Source organism: Setaria viridis, chromosome 8, assembly GCF_005286985.2.
Source record: "Setaria viridis chromosome 8, Setaria_viridis_v4.0, whole genome shotgun sequence".
Taxonomy (NCBI): domain Eukaryota; kingdom Viridiplantae; phylum Streptophyta; class Magnoliopsida; order Poales; family Poaceae; genus Setaria; species Setaria viridis.
Window position 1 is genome coordinate 38,904,631 of NC_048270.2, and position 20,517 is coordinate 38,925,147.

The 20,517-nt window shown below is 43.7% G+C and overlaps 1 protein-coding gene, 2 non-coding genes and 1 pseudogene across 3 annotated transcripts; 3 read left to right on the forward strand and 1 right to left on the reverse strand.

Annotated features, from left to right (window-relative positions):
• Nucleotides 1-3,188, forward strand: LOC117866158 (eudesmanediol synthase-like; annotated as a pseudogene).
• Nucleotides 3,189-11,456: 8,268 nt separating this feature from the next.
• TRNAP-UGG (transfer RNA proline (anticodon UGG)) lies at nt 11,457-11,528 on the forward strand. The gene has a single exon. It is a non-coding gene; the product is annotated as a tRNA-Pro (tRNA).
• A 459-nt stretch (nt 11,529-11,987) lies between these two features.
• Nucleotides 11,988-12,059, forward strand: TRNAP-AGG (transfer RNA proline (anticodon AGG)). Its single transcript has one exon. It is a non-coding gene; the product is annotated as a tRNA-Pro (tRNA).
• An 844-nt stretch (nt 12,060-12,903) lies between these two features.
• LOC117834090 (uncharacterized) lies at nt 12,904-15,100 on the reverse strand. Its single transcript, XM_034713706.2, has 2 exons — nt 13,855-15,100; nt 12,904-13,617 (listed from the first exon to the last, which is right to left on the reverse strand). Exons 1-2 carry the CDS (start codon nt 15,058-15,060, stop codon nt 13,081-13,083), a joined length of 1,743 nt encoding a protein of 580 aa, XP_034569597.1. The 5' UTR covers nt 15,061-15,100; the 3' UTR covers nt 12,904-13,080.
• Between the last annotated feature and the right edge of the window lie 5,417 nt (nt 15,101-20,517).

The window sequence follows — 20,517 nt, forward strand, 5'->3', positions numbered from 1 at the left end:
AATGACGTGTCCTGTGCAACACTAACGTGTCCAGGAAGATGCAGTCCAGTTGACGCAGCCAAGATGGACCATTACACGAGTTGATCCATTGTTAGCTAGCCCACTCGCTTCACTTGCAGCAACCTCTATAAAAGGAGATCAATACCGGAATAGACCACAAGTCGTTAACTAAGCATTGCAGCCAGTTATTAGCAAACTAACATCCAGCGTGTAGGATGGCTGCAAGCAAGGCTAACAAGGAGACATGCGGCGCCTTTGAACCTTGTTTATGGGGCGACTTCTTTGTGAATTACACTTCTACCTCATCACAGGCATGAATCTATGATTTTATTGTAGTTGACAGCATATTATATATAATATTTAGCTCTTTAGTTACATTGTATTGTATAACAAGCAGGGGTCGGAGGAGTGGATGAGAGAGAGGAGGGAGCAACTCAAAGGGGAAGTGTGCCGGAAGTTTGAGGCTGGAAAAGCCATGAGCGTGGCCGACACGGTGAGGTTGGTGGACACGCTCGAACGCCTTGGTATAGATAACCATTTCGTCAAGGAGGTTGAGGAGGCCTTAGACCGTGTTCACGATGAGGAGCTGGACTTTGGCAGCTCCAATGACTTGGATGTTGTTGCCCTCCGGTTTCGTCTTCTTTGGCAACATGGCTTTTGGGTATCTGCAGGTAATAGAAATCAAAAGCTACCAAAAGCTGATCAGTTATGATCGATCACTATTCTTTCACATGTTCCTCTGTTTTTCTCCTTTTTTTCTTGTTGCCACCCTATAACCTATATACGTTGAAAACTGTTTATCATACAGTTTTTTTTGTTAAGATTTAATTTGAATATATACATATGTGCATACAGATGTATTCGACAAATTCAGAGATGACGACACCGGTAGTTTCAACATAAATCTAAGCAATGACCCGAGGGGCCTACTTAGCTTGTACAATGCTGCTCACATGGCGGTACCTGGTGAGACGATCTTAGATGATGTTATCGCCTTCACTAGGCGCCATCTTGAGGCTGCAAAAGGCAAGCTTACATCTCCTATAAAGGAACAAGTTTCGCGTGCCCTTGAGATTCCGCTCCCTCGTTTTATGCGGCAACTAGAGACCATGCATCATATCACTGAGTATGAGAAAGAAGAGCCACACGACATCATGATGCTCGAGCTTGCAAAGATTAACCTCAACCTTCTTAGGAGTGTCCACCTCAAGGAGCTTAAGGACCTCTCACTGTAAGTTGATACATATATTAGTTCTTTCACCCTATTTGTTCATTGTTCATTGTCTTCACTAACAAGGTGGGTCAACTAACTAATTCCATGGGAAGATGGTGGAGGGATCTCTATGACAGTGTGAAGCACTTCCACAGCTTTGGAGTGTTCCATGGGGAGGAAAGCTCTGCTGCGCGGATCATACTTACCAAGGTGTTTGGGTTGTTGGTCCTGATTGATGACACATTTGATGTGCGCGCCACCTTTGAGGAGTCCCAAATGTTAGATGATGCCTTACAAAGGTAGGATAATACCTCTATTAATTATATGCTTTTTGTAAATGAACAATCAAGTTTTATCGTATATATAGCTCACTCATAATAATATGTAGATGGGATGAGAGCATGGTTTCTCTTATATCAGAATACCTACGCATGTTCTACATCAAAACATTGAGTAACTTCAATGAAATGGAGGATACTTTGGAACCGTACGAGAAGTACCGCATGGCTTATGTCAAAAAAGAGGTACCTTGTTATCTTATAGTCAAATAGTCAACTAACAGCTATGAAACTTTATAGAAACATAACAAACATAAACTGTGGTTTAGATCTCCTCCCAATTTTATTAATCCCACCTTATTTGTGTACAATGTTTTTTTTATTGTGCAGTACCAATTGCAATCAAAAAGTTCCATCCAACAGGCTAAATGGTTCAATGAAAACTGCACGCCCAGCTTCAAAGAACATCTAGACGTGTCACTTATGGCGACGGGTTTGCCGTTGTTGTTCTTCACAGCTCTAATGCGTGCAGGCCAAGCGATAAACAACGAGGCATTTGAGTGGGCACTTGACATGCCTGACATGTTTTATGCCAATATAGAAGAGTGGGTCGCTTCCTCAATGACATTGCTTCTTACAAGGTAATATATCGAGTTCAAATAATAGTCTATCTATTTTTAAATATTTGACACCATTACCTTTTCATTCTTTTGACTATTCATCTATTTTATAAACATAAACATAAACATATGATGTACGATTAAATTAGAGCACTTTTGATGAGAGGTCTAGTGTAGCTTAATTATTTCGCTTTACTTAATGAATTAATTCAATAATCACCTTAGAATGTATTTGGATCATGGAGGTATTTATAAGACCACTGTTGTTATTTTTATTGATAACAAATAATTAGAAAAACAATGGACAGACATGCAGTACATTCCAAACCACTTTGACATCACAAACAGCAAAAAACCTACTACTTGCTTGTATTGCATTGGAAAAATATGACATCATAAAGAGTACTAATTAAAGGATTTAATACCGGGTGGAGGCTTCACCCGGTACTGGAGGGTCACCTCTAAGTACCGGTTGGAGCCACCAACCTATACTAGAGGACCTCTGCGGAATCCCAAACTTGAATGTGGTACTAATGCCCCTCTAGTACCGGGTTCAAATGGGACCGGTACTAATGATAGGGATAGAAGGTCATATTTCTAGTAGTGCCGGATGGATCTCTATGTTACTGCATATGCACACACCTAACATCACAAATACACGTATCTTTGCGCGCAGCAAGGGAAGTGCGAGAAGGATGTGGCCAGCACTGTGGAGTGCTACATGAGGGAACACGGCACGACCAGGGAAGAGGCGGTGGCAGCGATCGCCGGGATGGTGGAACATGCGTGGAGGAGGATAAACAAAGCTTGCATAGAGGTGAAACCTGCAGTAGAGCCGGTAGTGAGATGTTTGCTGAACACGACGAGGGTGCTAGAAGCCTACTACCTTCATGGACGGGACGGCCTCACCTATGGCCGTGACCTCAAGGAGCTCATCACCTTCCTCTTTCTCAAGGACGTCCATGTCTAAGTTTGTTACTTGCATCAGTACAACATATATATACTGTACTGCATATATATGCTTGTGTCGAGAAAAATAAAAAAATGGTGCCATATAATAAAAACAAATGGATACATTTTAAGGGTAAGTAATTTATTTTCTCTTATTTGTATTTTATTTATTTTATTTTCAACACATACTACTCAGTTTGAAAGACAAATATTAACCAAAAGATTTATGATAACAAAAAAAAAGATAGCAAGTTTATGAGATGTCATACTAGGGATGCCGTAGCATCTATGAAATGCACACTACCCTAAAATACCCAAATAAAGAGATTATATAAAATATACTTAATTTAAACTAAAAACATGATTAGAGCATGAAAACAATATTTGAGCTGAACTGGCCAAACGATTTCTCAAGGACATGCCTACTGGTCAGATCAAGATGCTGCAAAAGGACATGAACAATAGAATGGATATGCAGGCAAAGCTCGCAATGATAATGTTAGGGAGCAGGTGCATGCCATAGAGAGGAACCATAACAATAAGGCAAGAATAATGACATGCTGAAGCCTAAGGTGAGGCGGAAAGCACAAAATAAGACACTACTACAAGGTATGATGGTGCAATAATTAGTGTAGTTGCTGAGAATTACAGTGGGAGTATATCAAAGCAAAAAACCTACACAAAAACTGGATTGTAGCTGATAAAAAATTTAGTAGGAGAGCATCAAGTCGGTCCGTTCAAGATGTCCATAGGCTTTAGATTCTGAGCTAAACACAGTAAAAAGTGACCACTATGATATCAAATAGCATAGGTCCATGGATCAGATGTGCACCAAGATCTTGATCATCAAAGAGAAAATTGGTTTGCTCAAGGCACAAGAAAGAAGATGGTACAATGATGTAGTTGCTCAGGAAGATAACAGGAGAAGAACAGCTCAAAAAAAAACCCTACTACACATGTACTTCATCACTATGAGAAAAATAAGACAAATGTCTAGAGAGAATAAGTTGCAAGTTGTTATTACTTATTACCAATTAGTATGATAGCTGAAACCATATTGGCCGCGCTATTAGCACTGAGAGAGTCTAGAAATTTCCATGTTAATCGAAAAAAAAAAGAATATTATACTTCATCGCAGAGGCAATATATTAAGGGATTTTTTGTCCGCACCACAGCATGCCAAATGACCATAGTGTGATTTTGTGAGCAGCACATCTCACTCATCAATTTAGTCTATGAGACATTGCGAAAACAGGTATTTGTGCGCAGCACATCGTCTCCATTAAACAAAACATTTTTTCTGGCTGAAATAACATAGCGCCCGGAGCCGGTGACGACGACGGCCAGAACGATGAAGAGGTCGGCGCAGATGCCGCAATGGCCCACTGCGCGGCCGTAACCTTCAGGCGGAGTTCGAGTAAGATGCATGGCAACAATGTCTTCAACACGCTCCAGGACAATCTGGGGGGGCCTTATATTCAAAAAGAATTGCTTTCACTGCATTGTAGCCATACCAAATTGAAATTCCAAGGACAACTATAGAAGACACAATATATACAAAACTGGGCATTTGTCGTTTTTGGCTTTAATCAGATGGAGCAAACTATCCTTCTCTTTCACTAACGTAACCTTTGATTAATTAAGCAATGGCCAAGATATGCTAGTTCTCTTACCTCTTGTATATATGCAGGAGCCACAGAAAATGCTTGCAGCAGCGCACAAGTGCAAAGGAGCACCAGGAATGCATGGCACTTGCATTCTCCAGCATCCTTGCAGAGACAACTTCAGTTCCGGGTGAATTGAAATGTTATTGATCTAGGAACACGTGCTATCGGCCATCCACCCTGCTCTGTTATCTGTCATCGCCATACGGCCGATCGGATCTGTTTCGAGTGTTGTCACGTAGCCTTGTATCGGTTATTCTCTTAATTTCCTTTACATTGCTACACGGTCATCATCGGGCTCCTGCCGGTCACCTTTCACCTGCCATCGGCGAATCGCTCGGCCGATACGTCACCGGAGCAGATCGGAAACCCAGCCGATCGGCTCTTGGCATCTGACACGCATTCTTTCCTTGTCAATCAACAAGTTAGATTGACTAGCACGCCGCGCGAACCGCACTAGGGCGAAACCCGAACATGAGCTAAGCAGATTCTCCCGGATCGTGTGTCCGATGCGAGGATCGGACGAGCCGTCCGGTTTTTGCGCCAACGGATGTCTAATCTCATCTAGCATAATTTAAACTGTGCTGGTTGTTAAATTATCTTATTAAGGGGTAAAGTAACTAGACAAATTATACAATTTCATTCCATTTTACTGTGTTGGTGGGCCACATAAGCGCCCGGCAACACAAATAGGGAGCACTCTGCTGGTGGGTGCTTATGTGACCGGCCAACACAGTGGTCATTGTGCTGGTGGGTGCTCCCCTACCGGCACCAAGAACCTCTGTGTTGGTGGGTGCTGCCCGCTAGCACAGTAATTTGCATGTGCCACCACAAGTCGATTCTGACATAGTGCGTGTTTTAATTAATTATTATTCCCTAACAGAAATAGATGCCTGGTGCCCTTGAGGAGAATCAACATTCTTTGAAGTCCGATGATCCGCCCGTCGGATCGTCATGTTTTCTTCTGTTAAGAAGAGACTCCTCGCTCCAAACTCGATCGTCAGCAAATCTGCTCGTTCAATCTTGTCCGATACTACCACCAGAAAACAAGCAATATAATGGCGCATTCAGTGGAAAGACCCTCTCTGCAACATTCTTGGAAAGTCCGATGGATCCGCCCGTCGGGTAGTGATGTTTTCTTCTGTTATAAGAAGAGACTCCTCGCTCCAAACTTGATCGTCAACAAATCTGCTCGTCCAATCTTGTTCGATCAACGTAGCAACTTCCACCGGAAAACAAGCAGTGTACTAATGGCGCATTCAGCTGGAAAGACTCTATTTGCCGTCCTCCTGCTCGTCACCATAGCCGCCGTTGTTGGGGGTACGTACACGCGTGCACATGCATCAACTACTTACATGTTGCAAATTAAGCCGCGATCGATGTCGTTGGATCATCAATCTTTCTTTAAGCTAAAAGTTGTTCTGTTGCATAAATGAACGCTCATGCCTGCATAATCCTGGTTCTTTCACCTGGAACAAAAGGGACCTTTGTCCCGTTGGTAATACTAACTAAATGCTTATTTTTTGAATTCTTTTTTACTTTTAATGCTAATTATTGTTTCACTTACACAGACACGCATGCGTACGTATACATCCATCGCATGCACTACTTACACGTATACATTCATCTTGTATATATGCATATCATATATATATATATATATATATATATATATATATATATATATATATATATATATATATATATATATATATATCATGATAGCGTATGCATAATAGTTTTATTTTACGTACTTTCATATCATCCGATAGCACCTTGTCCTTCATGAAATGGTAAATGTGCTCACAGACGTGGTATCCACATAAATTATTCTATTTCTCTTGTCTCAAACATTTTAGTGGAAAAACATAATTTATGAAATATTCGTGTTATAGAATATACAAAATGTGGAAACTCAATCTATGACCATTGCACATAGATGAAACGCGCAGCAGAGCCAACGGGCACAGTATTTGGCCTTCATGGCAGCACGGACGGCCTCACCTGTAGGAGCTCTCATCAGTCGTGACCTCATCACCTTTGTTTTGGGAAATAGATGCCTCACCTATGGAAAACACTAGGAGACCCGTGCTTTAATTAGTTATTATTCCCTAATAGAAAAAGATGCCCGTTGCCCTTGACGAGGATCAACGTTCTTGTAAAGTCCGATGGATCCGCCCGTCGGGTAGTGATGTTTTCTTATGTTATAAGAAGAGACTCCTCGCTCCAAACTCGATCGTCAACAAATCTGCTCGCTCAATCTTGTTCGATCAACGTACCAACTTCCACCAGAAAACAAGCACTGTAATGGCGCATTCAGCTGGAAAGAATCTCTCTGCCGTCCTCCTGCTCGTCGCCATAGCCGCCGTTGGGGGTACGTACACACGTGCACTTGCATCAACTACGTACATGTTGTAAAGCCGCGATCGATGTCGTTTCATCAATCTTTCTTTAAGCTAAAAGTTGTTCTGTTGCATAAATGAACGTTCATGCCTGCACAGGTCGGGTAGTGATGTTTTCTTCTGTTAAGAAGTGATGCAAATTAAGCCGCGATCGATGTCGTTTGATCAATCTTTCAATTCTTTAATCAAAAAGTTGTTCTGTTGCATAAATGAACGTTCTAATTATAAAGTTGTCCTGCACAGGTCGGATCCATGGAGCAGAGTCGGGGTCGGTTGGGGACTATCATCTTTTTCCTTGCAAGGTTCACCCGAGTGCCAATTATAAAGGACCGTGCATTGCATTGATCAACGACAAAGCCTGCAACCGTGTATGCTTAGGCGAAAGCAGCGACAATAGTTCCGGCGAATGTTCCGCTTTCAAGTGCATGTGCACAGTCAGATGCACCTCTGAGACTGTTGCTGCTGCTAGCGCTCCGATCGCCGCCTGAACAAACCATCCGATCCTGCATCGTCCCGGCCCGGCCCTCGTGTAATAATAGAATATAACACTGTAGGCTTGCAAGTTGTTTGTTTTCTTTTTTTTCCTAGTACCGGTCAGTAACTCTCCTCTAATGCCAGTTTTGGAACCAATACTGGCAATCTGGTAGTAGAGGGGGTCCATTAGTACGGGTTGGGGATACCAACCGGTACTAAAGGTCTTTCACCCCACGCAGGCAGGTGGCATCATTAGTACCGGTTGGTATACCAACCCGGTACTAATTGTTTTTCATTTTTCTTTTCTTATTTCTGATCCTTTAGTCTATATTTGTATTTTATATTTGTATTTTATATTTGTTCCTTTACCTATACTAGTTCTAATATGCTCATATATGGAAATTTCTATATATCTGTAATGTTACATTTCCGATCTCAGAGAGAACCACTTTTGATAATAATTCAAATACCCAGGAAAAATAAGTACGTACTTAAACTTAAGTTGATACAGCACTACTTGTCTTAGAGAGAAGTTCAAATACATAAGACAAATATTACATCCATGCATACTACGGGATTAGCCCGAATACCTTATAAAGATATAAAACATAATTCACATATGCAATCTTAAAGTCTAGATCGTCATCAATATAAGTTAGAGCATGAACCAGTGTACTCTCTATCGACTGAGAATAAGTTAAAGTTAGACAACCATAAATCTCAAACAATGGCGGGTCCGTCACTTAAGATGCATTGTAGAAAGATATGTTAGCCTGGAGCGTGAAATCTCTAGTACACGTCAGGTGTCGAACGCTAAAAATATATTCCAATCTTTTCACGACTTGCTCCAGAATCGCTTGAAAGCTTATGGGCGCCCAGGTTTGGCCATAGATATCCTAAAAGAAGAGAATATCATTACTATAAAATTTAAAATATGTAACATAATTGAATATAAAAGGATGATTAGATCCATACCATGTCATGTTGATTCCAAATACAAAGCTTCTCAGTAGTCATAATCACACTACTCCTTCCCTCCAGAAGCGCCTTTATTTTAAAATACAAGTGGTCTGGTACAAAGTACACATGCTCCTTTAGCTTTTCCAGGCATGCCTCCACAACGTTCCTTTCAGAACCTGTCTTACTTTCTCCGGGTGCACCCGATGCGTCAATTTCAACCATCAACTTAGGTTGCCCTGGTGGTGCTTCTCGAATGGGTATTTGAAAAGAGATGTGTAGTCTTATAACTGGACCAACTACATCTCGTCGCACTCTAGGAGTGGTACCACCTACATCTATGACAACTCGTTTAAGCCATGTAATCATGTTGATAACCTACATTGTTTGTAAGTAGAATTAGGAATTGTTCATGTGTAGTTCAAAATCAATTGGAAGAAGAAAATAACATTACTATGGTGGGAACTGTTCCGTCGCTTCGATCGCCTTTTGGCATGACGATACTGGGAGTAGGGAAATGAACTCCTGTAGGGCGTGCCACCTCGAGGATAGTAATATTTGTAGATGACATTTGTAGGTCTAAAGTTACCAAATATCCATCAAATTCCAACTCAAAAACAAGTTTAAATAAATAACCATCCGTACTAGTTGACCTTGCAGACATGATCATCTCGGCGAGCATTTCTCCACCGGGCGGCACCGTACTTTGCCATGGAAGAGCTTCAATTCTACGAGGAAGGGGACACGGTCTTCCACGACCGTTGCCACTCTCCCTCGTAGAATCAAAGCTCCTTCTTGACGTCTATTACCGCTCGGTAGAGAACATGCTAGCTAAGATGAACACGGTCTGCAAGTTCAACTAGTACGGATTTTATACAATTTTATAACTAATTTCTAAGTATTTCATTTCATGGGAAAAATTAATCCTAAAAAATAAAAGGCATGATTACTAAGTATTTCAATTTTCTATAATTTTTATCTACTCCAACATTTTTCTATAATTTTCTAACTATTCTCTACTAATGCATAAATCAAAATATTAATAATAATGACATCATGACGGTCGCGGGCTTATGTTAGCGCGTCCCATGGCTGTCATGAGTCTGCAGGAGTCGGGCTGGGCGGCCGGCGTCGGGGGTGCGGTCGGTTAGCAAGGCCGGCATGGAGGGGCGTCGTTGGCGGCGAGGGGCAGGCTGTGGCGTTTGGGCCGGTGTGGAGGGAGGCGTTGGGGCCAGCGCGGAGGACCGGCATTTGGCACGGCAATGTCGGGGCCGGGGCATGGATGGGGAGGCGAGGGCGCGCTGGCGGTGGCGCGGCAGCGTCGGGGCGGCGATGCCCCACATACGTTGGGGCTGTGGCGGCGGGCGGGGTAGTCCGGGGCGGGACGGCGTCGAACCTGGCTGGGATGGCACCATTGGAGGCACGGCCGGCCGGGGGGAGGGGAGGGGAGGCGGCGGTGTCGAGGTTGGTGACGGAGGTGACAGATGCGGCGGATGGGGGTGGCGATGGAGGTTCTTGGCAGCCAGTCGGGGCTGGGAGATTCGTGCGCGTGAGGAAGACGAAGCGGAAATGGCGAAGTGTTTGCTGGTCTGGAGCACTGAGCGTGTCTTATGTCAGTGACCCTCTAGTGCCGGTTCCAATTAAAATCCGGCACTAGAGATCCTCTAGTACTAGAAGGTGGGCCTCTAGTGCCGATTTTAGTGTACAACCAGTACTAGAGGGGCTCCCCGTGCGGGAAATGAAAATCTCTTTCAAGATTCTTGTCATGCCTCTCCTTCCCTATCATGTTGGTCCAAACATACAAACTCCTGTAAGGAATCTGATGGAATATTATCTTGGAACATAAGGTGTTTGCCTTCTTGATTAAGAAAATAGTAGCCTCACCTAAAATTGTTTGGAAAGTTAAATGGTTTTGCAAAAAAAATGAAAAAAATAATATGCACGTCGCAAGTCATGCGAAATATACACGTTCCGTAGGATTCAAACCCACGACCTCAAGCCTCACGCGTAGCTTTCTTACCATCCCACTAACACACCATATCTGAATATATAGGGGATGCAATCCTTTTGTACTAAATCTCGGAAGACCCTTTTATCCCAGTTTGTAATACCAACCGGGATAAAAGACCCCTGTTATCCCAGTTGGTATTACAAATCAAGATAAAAAGTTTCGAGAAATTTAGTTCTTTTTTAGCCACCCGTGGGGAACTCTTTTATCCCGATTTGAAACACCACCCGGGATTAAAAACTTCCTTTTATCCCGGTTGGTATTACAAACCATGATAAAAAGTGTTCGGGGGCTTTAATCTTTTTTACCTACACGTGGGGACCCTTTTATCCCAGTTGGTGTCATGAGCTTTAGTCCTGAGTGGTAACACCAACCAGGATTAAAATGGTGACTTTTAGTCCCGATTGGTCTTACCACCCGGGACTAAAAGGTCCCTCACAGGTAGCTGATTTTTTCACCCGGGACTAAAGGATCCCCCACGGGTGGCTGATTTTTGACCTGGGAGAAACAGACTCCTTTAGTTCCGGTTGCAAATACCAATCGGAAGAAAAGCTCGCGCACTCCCTTTTCTCTCGAGCCTATATTAAACCAGGATTAAAAGGAGGCGCATTGAAAGTCTACGTGTGCAAATTTATCTACTCTCTGGTTTTCTTCAACCTCTCAATTACTACTATAGTGATCTGTGATAAAAAATACTACTAGTTGCTCAAATTTAATTTAGAAAGGTGCCGATTTATAGATGAAAATTTCTCGTTGCTGATCCATAAAGCATGACTTGTCATGAAAAGTAAGACTGCCATGTTCATAAGAATGGTGTGTTTAAAGGATGGTTATTTGAATTTTTTTTCGAAGAATTTCAATAATTTAGTTTTTCCTTAAAATAAAAAAAAGGCATTTGGTCTAGTGGTATGATTTTCGCCTTGGGTGTGAGAGGTCCCAAGTTCAATTCTTGGAATGCCCCGAATTTTGGCTTTTTTTTATTTTTCCATGCACTTAATGCTTATAACTGAAATCAAATGCTTTCGACGACAAAGAGAGAAGCACGGATTTTTGAAGCCAAATAAAGACCACACTACTTCTTGAATTTAAAAATTACACTTTTGCAGAAGTTCATATTTCTAATCTATGCATTTGGCATGAGCAGTGCCATTTACCAATGAAATCACAAAATTAATTTTAAAAATCACATCACCAATGCTATGCATGCACTAGAGATGAAACAACTTGAACTGTTCCCAAAAATTGGGAGTGAGGCAGCCACACATCAACAATGCTATCCATGCACAGAGATGAGACAACTTGAACTATACATACCAGAATATTGGTAGTGATCAGGACCTGCATGATAACTGGTGCGGTTACAAAAATACCTATATTTAAAAGAAGTAATTTCTAAAAAAAAATAAAATTAAACAACAAAGGGCATTTGGTCTAGTGGTATGATTCTCGCTTAGGGTGCGAGAGGTCCCGAGTTCAATTCTTGGAATGCCCCTTATTTATTATATTCTCTTTTTTAATTCCTCAAAAAACATTCCCCTTATTTTATTATATTCTCTTTTTTTTTAATTCCTCAAAAAATTACAATTATGCATGCAGCTGAATCAACGAACGAAATAGCGAGTTATAGCGGTTGATGCTAGCTGCCGCTACAACAACATTGTACTAATTAGCAGGCTAACTATAGCAGTTGAACACAGCTTTACGCTAAATCCCATAGCCCGTTATTTTGTACATTGAGCTGAAGGTTAAGACACTTTCCCACATCACGATTACTGAAACAATCAAGTTATTTTGCTGAGTGTAATTATTTTGCCGAGTGTTTTTTTATAGCACTCGGCAAAAAGGTTATTTGCGGAGTGCCCGAGGTAATGCATTCGCAAACATAAAAACACTCGGCAAAGTGCAAGTTTCCGATGGTGCATGTTCATGAGGTTGGGAAAAAATACCTATATTTAAAAGAACTAATTTCTGAAGAAAATAAAATTAAAAAACAAAGGGCATTTGGTCTAATTGTATGATTCTCGCTTCGGGTGTGAGAGATCCCGAGTCCAATTCTCGGAATGCCCCTTATTTTTTATAATTCTTTTTTTAAATTACTGAAAAATTACAATTATGCAGCTGAATCAATAAACGAAATATCACAATTATGCAGCTGAATCAATGAACGAAATAGCGAGCTATAGCGGTTGAGCATAGTTCTACGCTAAATCCCATAACCCGCTATTTTGTACATTGAGCTGAATGTTAAGACACTCTCCCACGTCACAATTACTGAAACAATCAAGTTATGCAGACTTTTAGATTGGATAAACATTAAATAGAGATGAAGGCTACAAACATCACTCACAATTCAGAATCATATACTCTTTCTTTTTTTTGTTTTGTTTTGTTTCCGATAGATTCACACATCATGTACTTATCATACATCATACAATCAGTGCAGCTGGATGTTAAGACGAGCTGCAGGTTCGCATCATTTCACTCTTCATTTGCAGTAGGATCGGAGATCGCATTCAGGCGTGGTGGATGGAGTTGGCTCCGATGGCGATGAGGTCGCTGGCGAGCTTCTGGAGCTCCTGGTCGTGGTCCGTCATCACCGACGGCGTCCCGCGCTCGTTGAAGCCGTCGTCGCAGGTGGTCACGTCCGTCTCCACCGAGTCGAGGTTGGTGCGCGCCGTGGCGAGGTCGCCGCGCTTCAGCGCGTCGTCCACCGTCTCCAGGTTCGACTTGATGTCGCTGTACGACGACGTGCAGTCGTCCAGCGCCTCCTTCACCGTCGCGTCCGTCCCCGGCGCGTTCATCCGGTCCGTCGCCGCGTTCATCGCCTCGACCACCTTCTCCCGCACCGCCTCCATCGCCAGCCGCAGCACGCCGATGGCGTCCGCCGCCGCCGTCTGCGCCGCAGGCACGCTGCCGGGGAGCCCCGCGATCGAGGCCTCGCAGTCCTCCGGGTACTGCGTGTTGGCGCACACGCGCTTCACCACCGGGTTCAGCATCTTCGCGATCGGCTTCCGGATCATGCCCCCGAAGGTCTCCATCGACAGCTTCGGCTTCTTCGCCGCCGGCAGAGGCTCGTCGGGAGCGCCGCCCATCGGCTGCTGGCCGCTGGCGGCGTACTGGTCGGAGCTCTTGGCCGCTGGCAGAGGCTCGTCGGGAGCGCCACCCATCGGCTGCTGGCTGCTGGCGGCGTACGGGTCGGAGCTCTTGGCCGCCGGCAGAGGTTCGTCGGGAGCGCCGCCCATCGGCTGCTGGCTGCTGGCGGCGTACGGGTCGGAGCTCTTGGCCGCCGGCAGAGGCTCGTCGGGAGCGCCGCCCATCGGCTGGCTGCTAGCGGCGTACGGGTCCGAGCTCTTGGCCGCCGGCAGAGGCTCGTCGGGAGCGCCACCCATCGGCTGCTGCTGGCTGGCGCCCTGCGCCGTCGGAGATGCGTACGCGTCGGGGGTGCCGGCGGAGCTCTGCTTGGCCGCCGGCAGAGGCTCGTCGGGAGCGCCGCCCATGGGCTGCTGGCTGGCGTCGGCGTACGCGTCGAGGGTGGTTGTGGAGCTCTTGGACGTCTCCTTCTTGGCCGGTGCAGAAGGTACGTATTGGCCGGCGGCGGAGACGTCGACCGGTGTGGCATCCTCGTCGGACTTCTCCTTGGGTGGAACATATTCGCCGGTGGTGGAGACATCGACGGGCGTGGGATCCTCGTCAGATTTCTCCTCCTTGTCCTCGTCAAAATAATCATTGGATTTCTCCTTTTTCTTAGCTTCCTCCTTCTTTTCCTTCTTATTGGAAGACACATCTTTATCCGAGTCCTCGGACTTCTCCTTCTTTTCCTTCTTACCAGGGGATACATACTCATCGGAATCGTCAGACTTCTTCTTCTTTTCCTTCTTATTAGGTGATACATACTCATCGGAACCGTCAGACTTCTCCTTCTTTTCCTTCTTATTAGGGGATACATGCTCATGGGAACTGTCAGACTTCTCCTTCTTTTCCTTCTTAAAAGATGAGGATTCGTCGGCATCGTCGTACTTCTCCTTCTTCTTCTTTTTCTTGAGAAACTCGGATACATCAGAATCATCAGATTTCTCCTTCTTAGCAGAATCATCGGAGTTCTCCTTTTTCTTCTTAAGATTCCCAAAAGCATCAAAATCATCGGATTTTTCCTTCTTTACCTTCTTTGGAGCTGAAGATTCCTCATATTTGTCGGGTTTCTCATCTTCTTCAACTGGTTTCTCATAGGCGGTGGAGGCTTTAGCTGAAGTGGCTTCCTCGTAGGGATTCTTCACCTTGGGCTTCTCGGCAACCTTCTTAGGCAATCCATATTCATCGAGGGACAATGTCTTGACAGAGCTTCCGGTGGCGGCGGCAGCCGCAGCTTCGCTCTTGCTTTCAGGCTTCTCATGCAGCGAGATGCATATCGCCGAGACTAGGGGCACGGTGGCCACGATGGCCAGGAGCAGGCCGAGGCTTAGGAGGTGCAGCCTCATGGTGGCCCTAGGAGACATGGTGGAGACGGTGGTCAAAAAGTTTGGAAGGGAGGTTGGAGGCGAGGAGGGATATTTGAATCTGCGAGGGAAAGGGAACGATTGGCCGCATTTGGCGCGAAAGAAACGAGAGAAGGGTAGGCAGCCGCTAACCTGTAACTAACACACGTCTGTAAAATCATGCGTTTACCGTGAGAATAGAAGAGATAACGACAGGACATATATACGAAAATAGGCTCCTGTTTTAATTTTCCGTTTTTAGCTAGGTAGCAAACGAGCTGTCAACTGACATGTGGCCCCAAGCCAAGAAAATGATGCATGGAGGAGCTGGACAGGAGGGGCGAAGCCACGTTGTCCCTCCCTGGTGCATGCACATGCACCAGGTAAAATTTTTATTTACCACTAATTAGACTCAAAATTATCATATAATCCTAGTAAAATTTACCGGTCTCTTAAATAGTGCACCATAGTCAATTCAGCGTTAGCTTCGCCCCTGCTGGGTTCTTGGTCTGGTTGGATCTGCAGGTAATGCAAAGCGCAACAACTTGTCCATTCAGCTATTCACAGCATTTGTTGCAGGTACGCTTTAGCTGAGTAGTCGTTGCGGTTGTTTTGTACCGTTGTCGGATTCGGACTCGGACTATTGCGCACGGTCGTCGGATTCCACTCGTCAACATAACAAGCCCGAGCGTCGAATCGGCGGGCCGGCCCATCGAGGTCTATCGCCCCGCCGAGTCGGGGACATGGTGGACCCAGGCCCAAGGAAGCGCAGTGGACCACGGGCGGCCCAAGCGCAGATTGCATCCAACAACCCCGCCCACCCGGCGGCCTTGTAACCACGTACCTCCATGTAAACACTTGGCCCATCTACCTCTTCTTTTCTTCAAAGGCGGCCCATGTACCTCCTGTTCCTGTGTTTAATTTTTTTTTATTTAAGGAGGAAGAGGTGACTCTTGTTCCACTCAAACACAAGGGGAGGATTTTCCCTGAAAAAACAAAAACAAAACAAAACAAAACAAAACAAAAGGAGAACTGTGCAGTTGGCTGACTGTTGATTTGGACGGTATTGCTACTCCGTATCATAACGAACACCTGCCTGGCAAGCTCTCTCCATCGACCCATATGGGTAATGGGTCAGTGAGTCGACGCTGACATGTGCACATCTCGACCAAGCAAGAAAAAGTAGCTGCCGACATGCTCTCAAGATCAGATCGACTAGGCAGCTACAGGTACCTGTTCACCTTTTTTCCTTTCTTCTTTTTTTTCTTCCAACCCTTTTCCGTCCAATAATTCGTCCGGCCGGTTGCTTTCCATATCCCATCGTCCTCTTTTTGTTCGGCTCTGCGTCCGTGAATCCCTGATGCGACACGATCATGCAAACCTTTTTAATCTTTATTTTAAATAATCATGCATGATTCATGTCAACTTTGCTCTCTCTCTCTCTGATCATCATCATCATCCAGAGCATCAGGCACGCTAGGCCACAAACAGTTGGTTCTAAACCACTACCACCAGCAGTCACACTGATGCTGCGTAGATTAGAAAAATATGGTTGGCTACCAAGCTAGCTGCCCAAGACTTTGGAGCCCCTGCAGGAGACCAGTCAACTGAGAACTGGCCAAGGACATGTGGCTCTCAAGCTGGCGATGTGTTCACCTCCCTGCTCACTCACTCAGCAGTCGTAGAGGAGCACCCAAACACGCCAGCTTGCAACAACTTGGGTGTTTCGTGGCCCATGTTTCATAGTCCTCGGTCGTCTACTACCCAACGGCTAAATTTACGATGGTCATGGATGTGAACTTACATATACCGATGTATATTTTTTTTAAAAAAAATATTTTACTCCCCTCACCTATCCACTTTGTTCACTTAACCTCCTAATAAAAATTAGACTCACTTTACTCCACTGAACTATTTCATTTGGTCCAATCTACTCTCTAATTAGATTTCTCTTTTTTGTTTCTCCATGAATAAGTTGAATTTTGAGTTCAAATTTTGTGAGCAGATACAAAACATGATGCCTTATGTTAAAAAATTATACTAAGAATTTTTCATAGTTATTTTCATATGTTAGTAATATTTAATACGAAATTGATCTTAGATATACAAAACTATAAAAAAGTAATCATGAGAAATTGCTAATGTATTTTGTCTAACGTATAACATCATGTTATAAGTCAATGGCCAAAATTTGAAAGATTTAAATGCGTCGTTAGTACCTAAACTTGGCGAGTGGGTGCACTTAGGTACATCATCTCTCAAATTGTTCATTTAGGAACAATAACTTGATAGGTGGGTGTAGATGGGTTATCGGGGTGATACGTAGAAAAAAAATGCCACGCAGGCAGCTTACATGTTAGACAATGTTTTTTAAAAAAGTCCTTCACTCCATGCTAATTCTACCATGCCATCTCCTCCTCAAGCTGGCCGGTCTCCTTCTCATCTCCCTCCCCGATCCTCATTTCTTCTTCCTCGGACTGAAACAAGCAAAGCCACTGCACCTCTAGCCAAGATTCATGCTGCTTCCCTCAAGCAAAATCAAATTGCTGCTGCACAAACCTTCTCCACCTTCCCCTATAGCCGCGCCGGTCCTCCTTCGCCGCAGCCAAGCTCCCCTACGACGGGATTTCAGCATCGAAGCTCCAGCTGCACCACTGGCCACCATGACTACCACTACCTCTAGCGACCATTCCTCAGCATCACAACCATCAAACCAGTCGACCTTACCATCAATATAAATCATGTTCCTTGCAAGGCCACAGAAAAATCCCTCATGATTTACTTCTACACTGAAAAGTGACGTATCGCCTACAATCCAATAAAATACAAATATTCAATCTAGTATTAGACTTCAACTTTCATAGAAAAAAAATAGCAAACTTTCATCAAATCTAGCGTTATGTCACGGCTGATGAAGTTGAAAGAGAAGAGGTATGATTCCTACGCTCATCTGTGGCATGGGGTATTAGACCCTGAACTCGTACACTAGCCCTAAACCAAACCTTTCTTAATTATCAATACTAAGAGAAATTCGCAAAAAGGCGCAAAACAGATAGCGGTGGATGGAGGGAATCGATGAAATTCACCATAATTTGGAGCTAGGTTTCCAGGTTTTCTCCGTCTTGATCCCATCACGTGGTGTGCCAAACTTCTTCTGCAGTACAAGCAACCTATGTGCGAACATCTAGTAAGCTCAATTATAAAAAGAGCAAATAAACAAAGAGCTAATTTGCAATAGTATTGCCTACGTTTTATTTACACGTAAACGCCAATTGTACGCATAAGCTATCTACATGGCACGTTTTTTCCTATGTGTCATACCGGTGACCCATCCGCACCGACTTGTCAAGTTGTTGTTCCCAAATAATCAATTTGAAAAATGATGTACCTAAATGCACCCACTCACCAAGTTTATGTACTAATGACACATTTAACTCAATTTGAAATTAAACCTCAACTTGTACGTGAAGAAAAAAAAAGAGAAATCTAATTAGGGGTAGTTTGGTACAAATGAATTAGTTCGGGGGAGTAGGGTGAGCCTAAATTTTGCTTAGAGGGTCAAGTGGACAAAGTGGATAGGTGATGTGAGTAAAATAATTTTTTTCTCTTTTTTTTCCGCCTTTTTTCTGCAGTGCACGTGTGGATTCGTTGCGCTTTTCCACTGGGAAAGCGTAAACCAGGCCAGCCGCGGGTTTGGTTGTTGCTTCTTCTGTTGACTAAAGAAAATTTTTATTCACAAGACATTACAGTGTCAACTAATAACTGTTTGGGTGGTTCGAAGACTTGTGCACAGGAGAAAGGACACGGAACATCTAATAACTGTTCAAAGAAAATGACTTGGGATTCGGACGTATGCAATTGAAAACAAAAAGGTGGCTGCTGCCGAGTGCATAGTGTATTCAGACGTAAAGCTAGCGAAACTGCAGTTGATTCCAGCAGTTGAATTTAGTACTTAGTAGTATGTATAAGATCAAAAAACTATTTATAATAATAATTTGTTCATGAAATTCTCCTACGTTTGTTCATAGAACTCAAATTAAAAGTAGTGGTTGTAAGCTGTATATACGTTTAAAGCAAAACAGCAAAGGAATCGGATGCATACTAGAAATCCGATGTTCAGATACGTACGTATATATCATCGACGATTCAGAGGATGGATTGGAACAATGCTGCCTTTTTTTGAATTAAATTAAAGGTTTCCTTTTCATTTTCTGCCATAAAGAAATAAAGAGCTGGCAAGCAAATAAGCAGGGCCAGGCAGTCAAATATGGTGCCAGCAAGTGGGCTGGAAGATAGGCACGGGTCCCTCTCATATAAGCAAGTTGGTTTCTCCTCTCTCGCATGTTGCTTCCCGTTTCGGTTATCGTTTTTCTTTTGAGCTGTTATCCTTTTTAATTATCAGAAGAAAAGATAAAGGAATAATCTCAAGTATGAATGCATGTGGGGGAGGACAAGATGGGGGATTTTAGTTATACTTGTTTGACAAGACTTGGATGCGAAACGGAGAACATGATCACCCCGACGCATGTATTGTGAAAAAAAAACAACAAAAAACTGTAAAACGGAATCCCAACAAAAATGCAACTGGAGGAGGACAAGCAGTCTAATTTGACTCCGAAAAAACGATGGGGGTGATTTGGAACGGGGTCACGGAGACGGAAACGGGGAATGAGACGGAGAAACCGTCCAGAAAAGCCGGACGCAATGCATGGGAGCTTAAGATCTCCCTCAAAATTTCCAACTTTGACACTATGCAAAAAGAAGATTCTCCATCACATCAAACTTGTGGTACATGCATGGAGTACTAAATGTAGACGAAATTAAAAATTAATTGCACAGTTTTGTTGTACTTTGCGAGACGAATCTTTTGAGCCTAATTAGTCAATATTTGGATAATAATTCACAAATACAAACAAAACGCTACAGTGTGCTACAGTGCTATAACAGTAATTTTGCACTTCCAAACTTTAGGCAACTAAACAAGGCCTAAGAGGAGGCCAGACGAGCAGTTTTGGTTGGGAATTTTGGGCCGGTTGGGTTCCCGAAGAGGAGGCAATGCATGCAATAATCCTGTTGCGTCGCTGCAAGCCCGACACGCATACGCTTCCATGCCAACGCCATGCCGTCTCGTCCTGTCAGTCCCACTCCACTTGCACTGTTGCCGTATGCCACAAACGTACACGTAACGCGTTCAGGCTTGCACGATCGAATAATCCTAGTCTTATTTAATTTCACAGAAAATGGTCACGTCGTTTTCAGCTACGACGATCTTGAAACTTACGTTGACTAGCTAGCAAAGCTAGCTCGCTCTCCATTCAGAGAAAAGAGTATCTTCTTGCTTCAAATATTCACTCCATGTGAGGGAAGAAAAAAGGCACTCACTCTGTTCCAAATATTTGTCACTGCAATACTATTTGAGGCATTCGGCAAAATACACAGTAAAATTCTCTATGCATTATTATCCACGGTGGATATTTT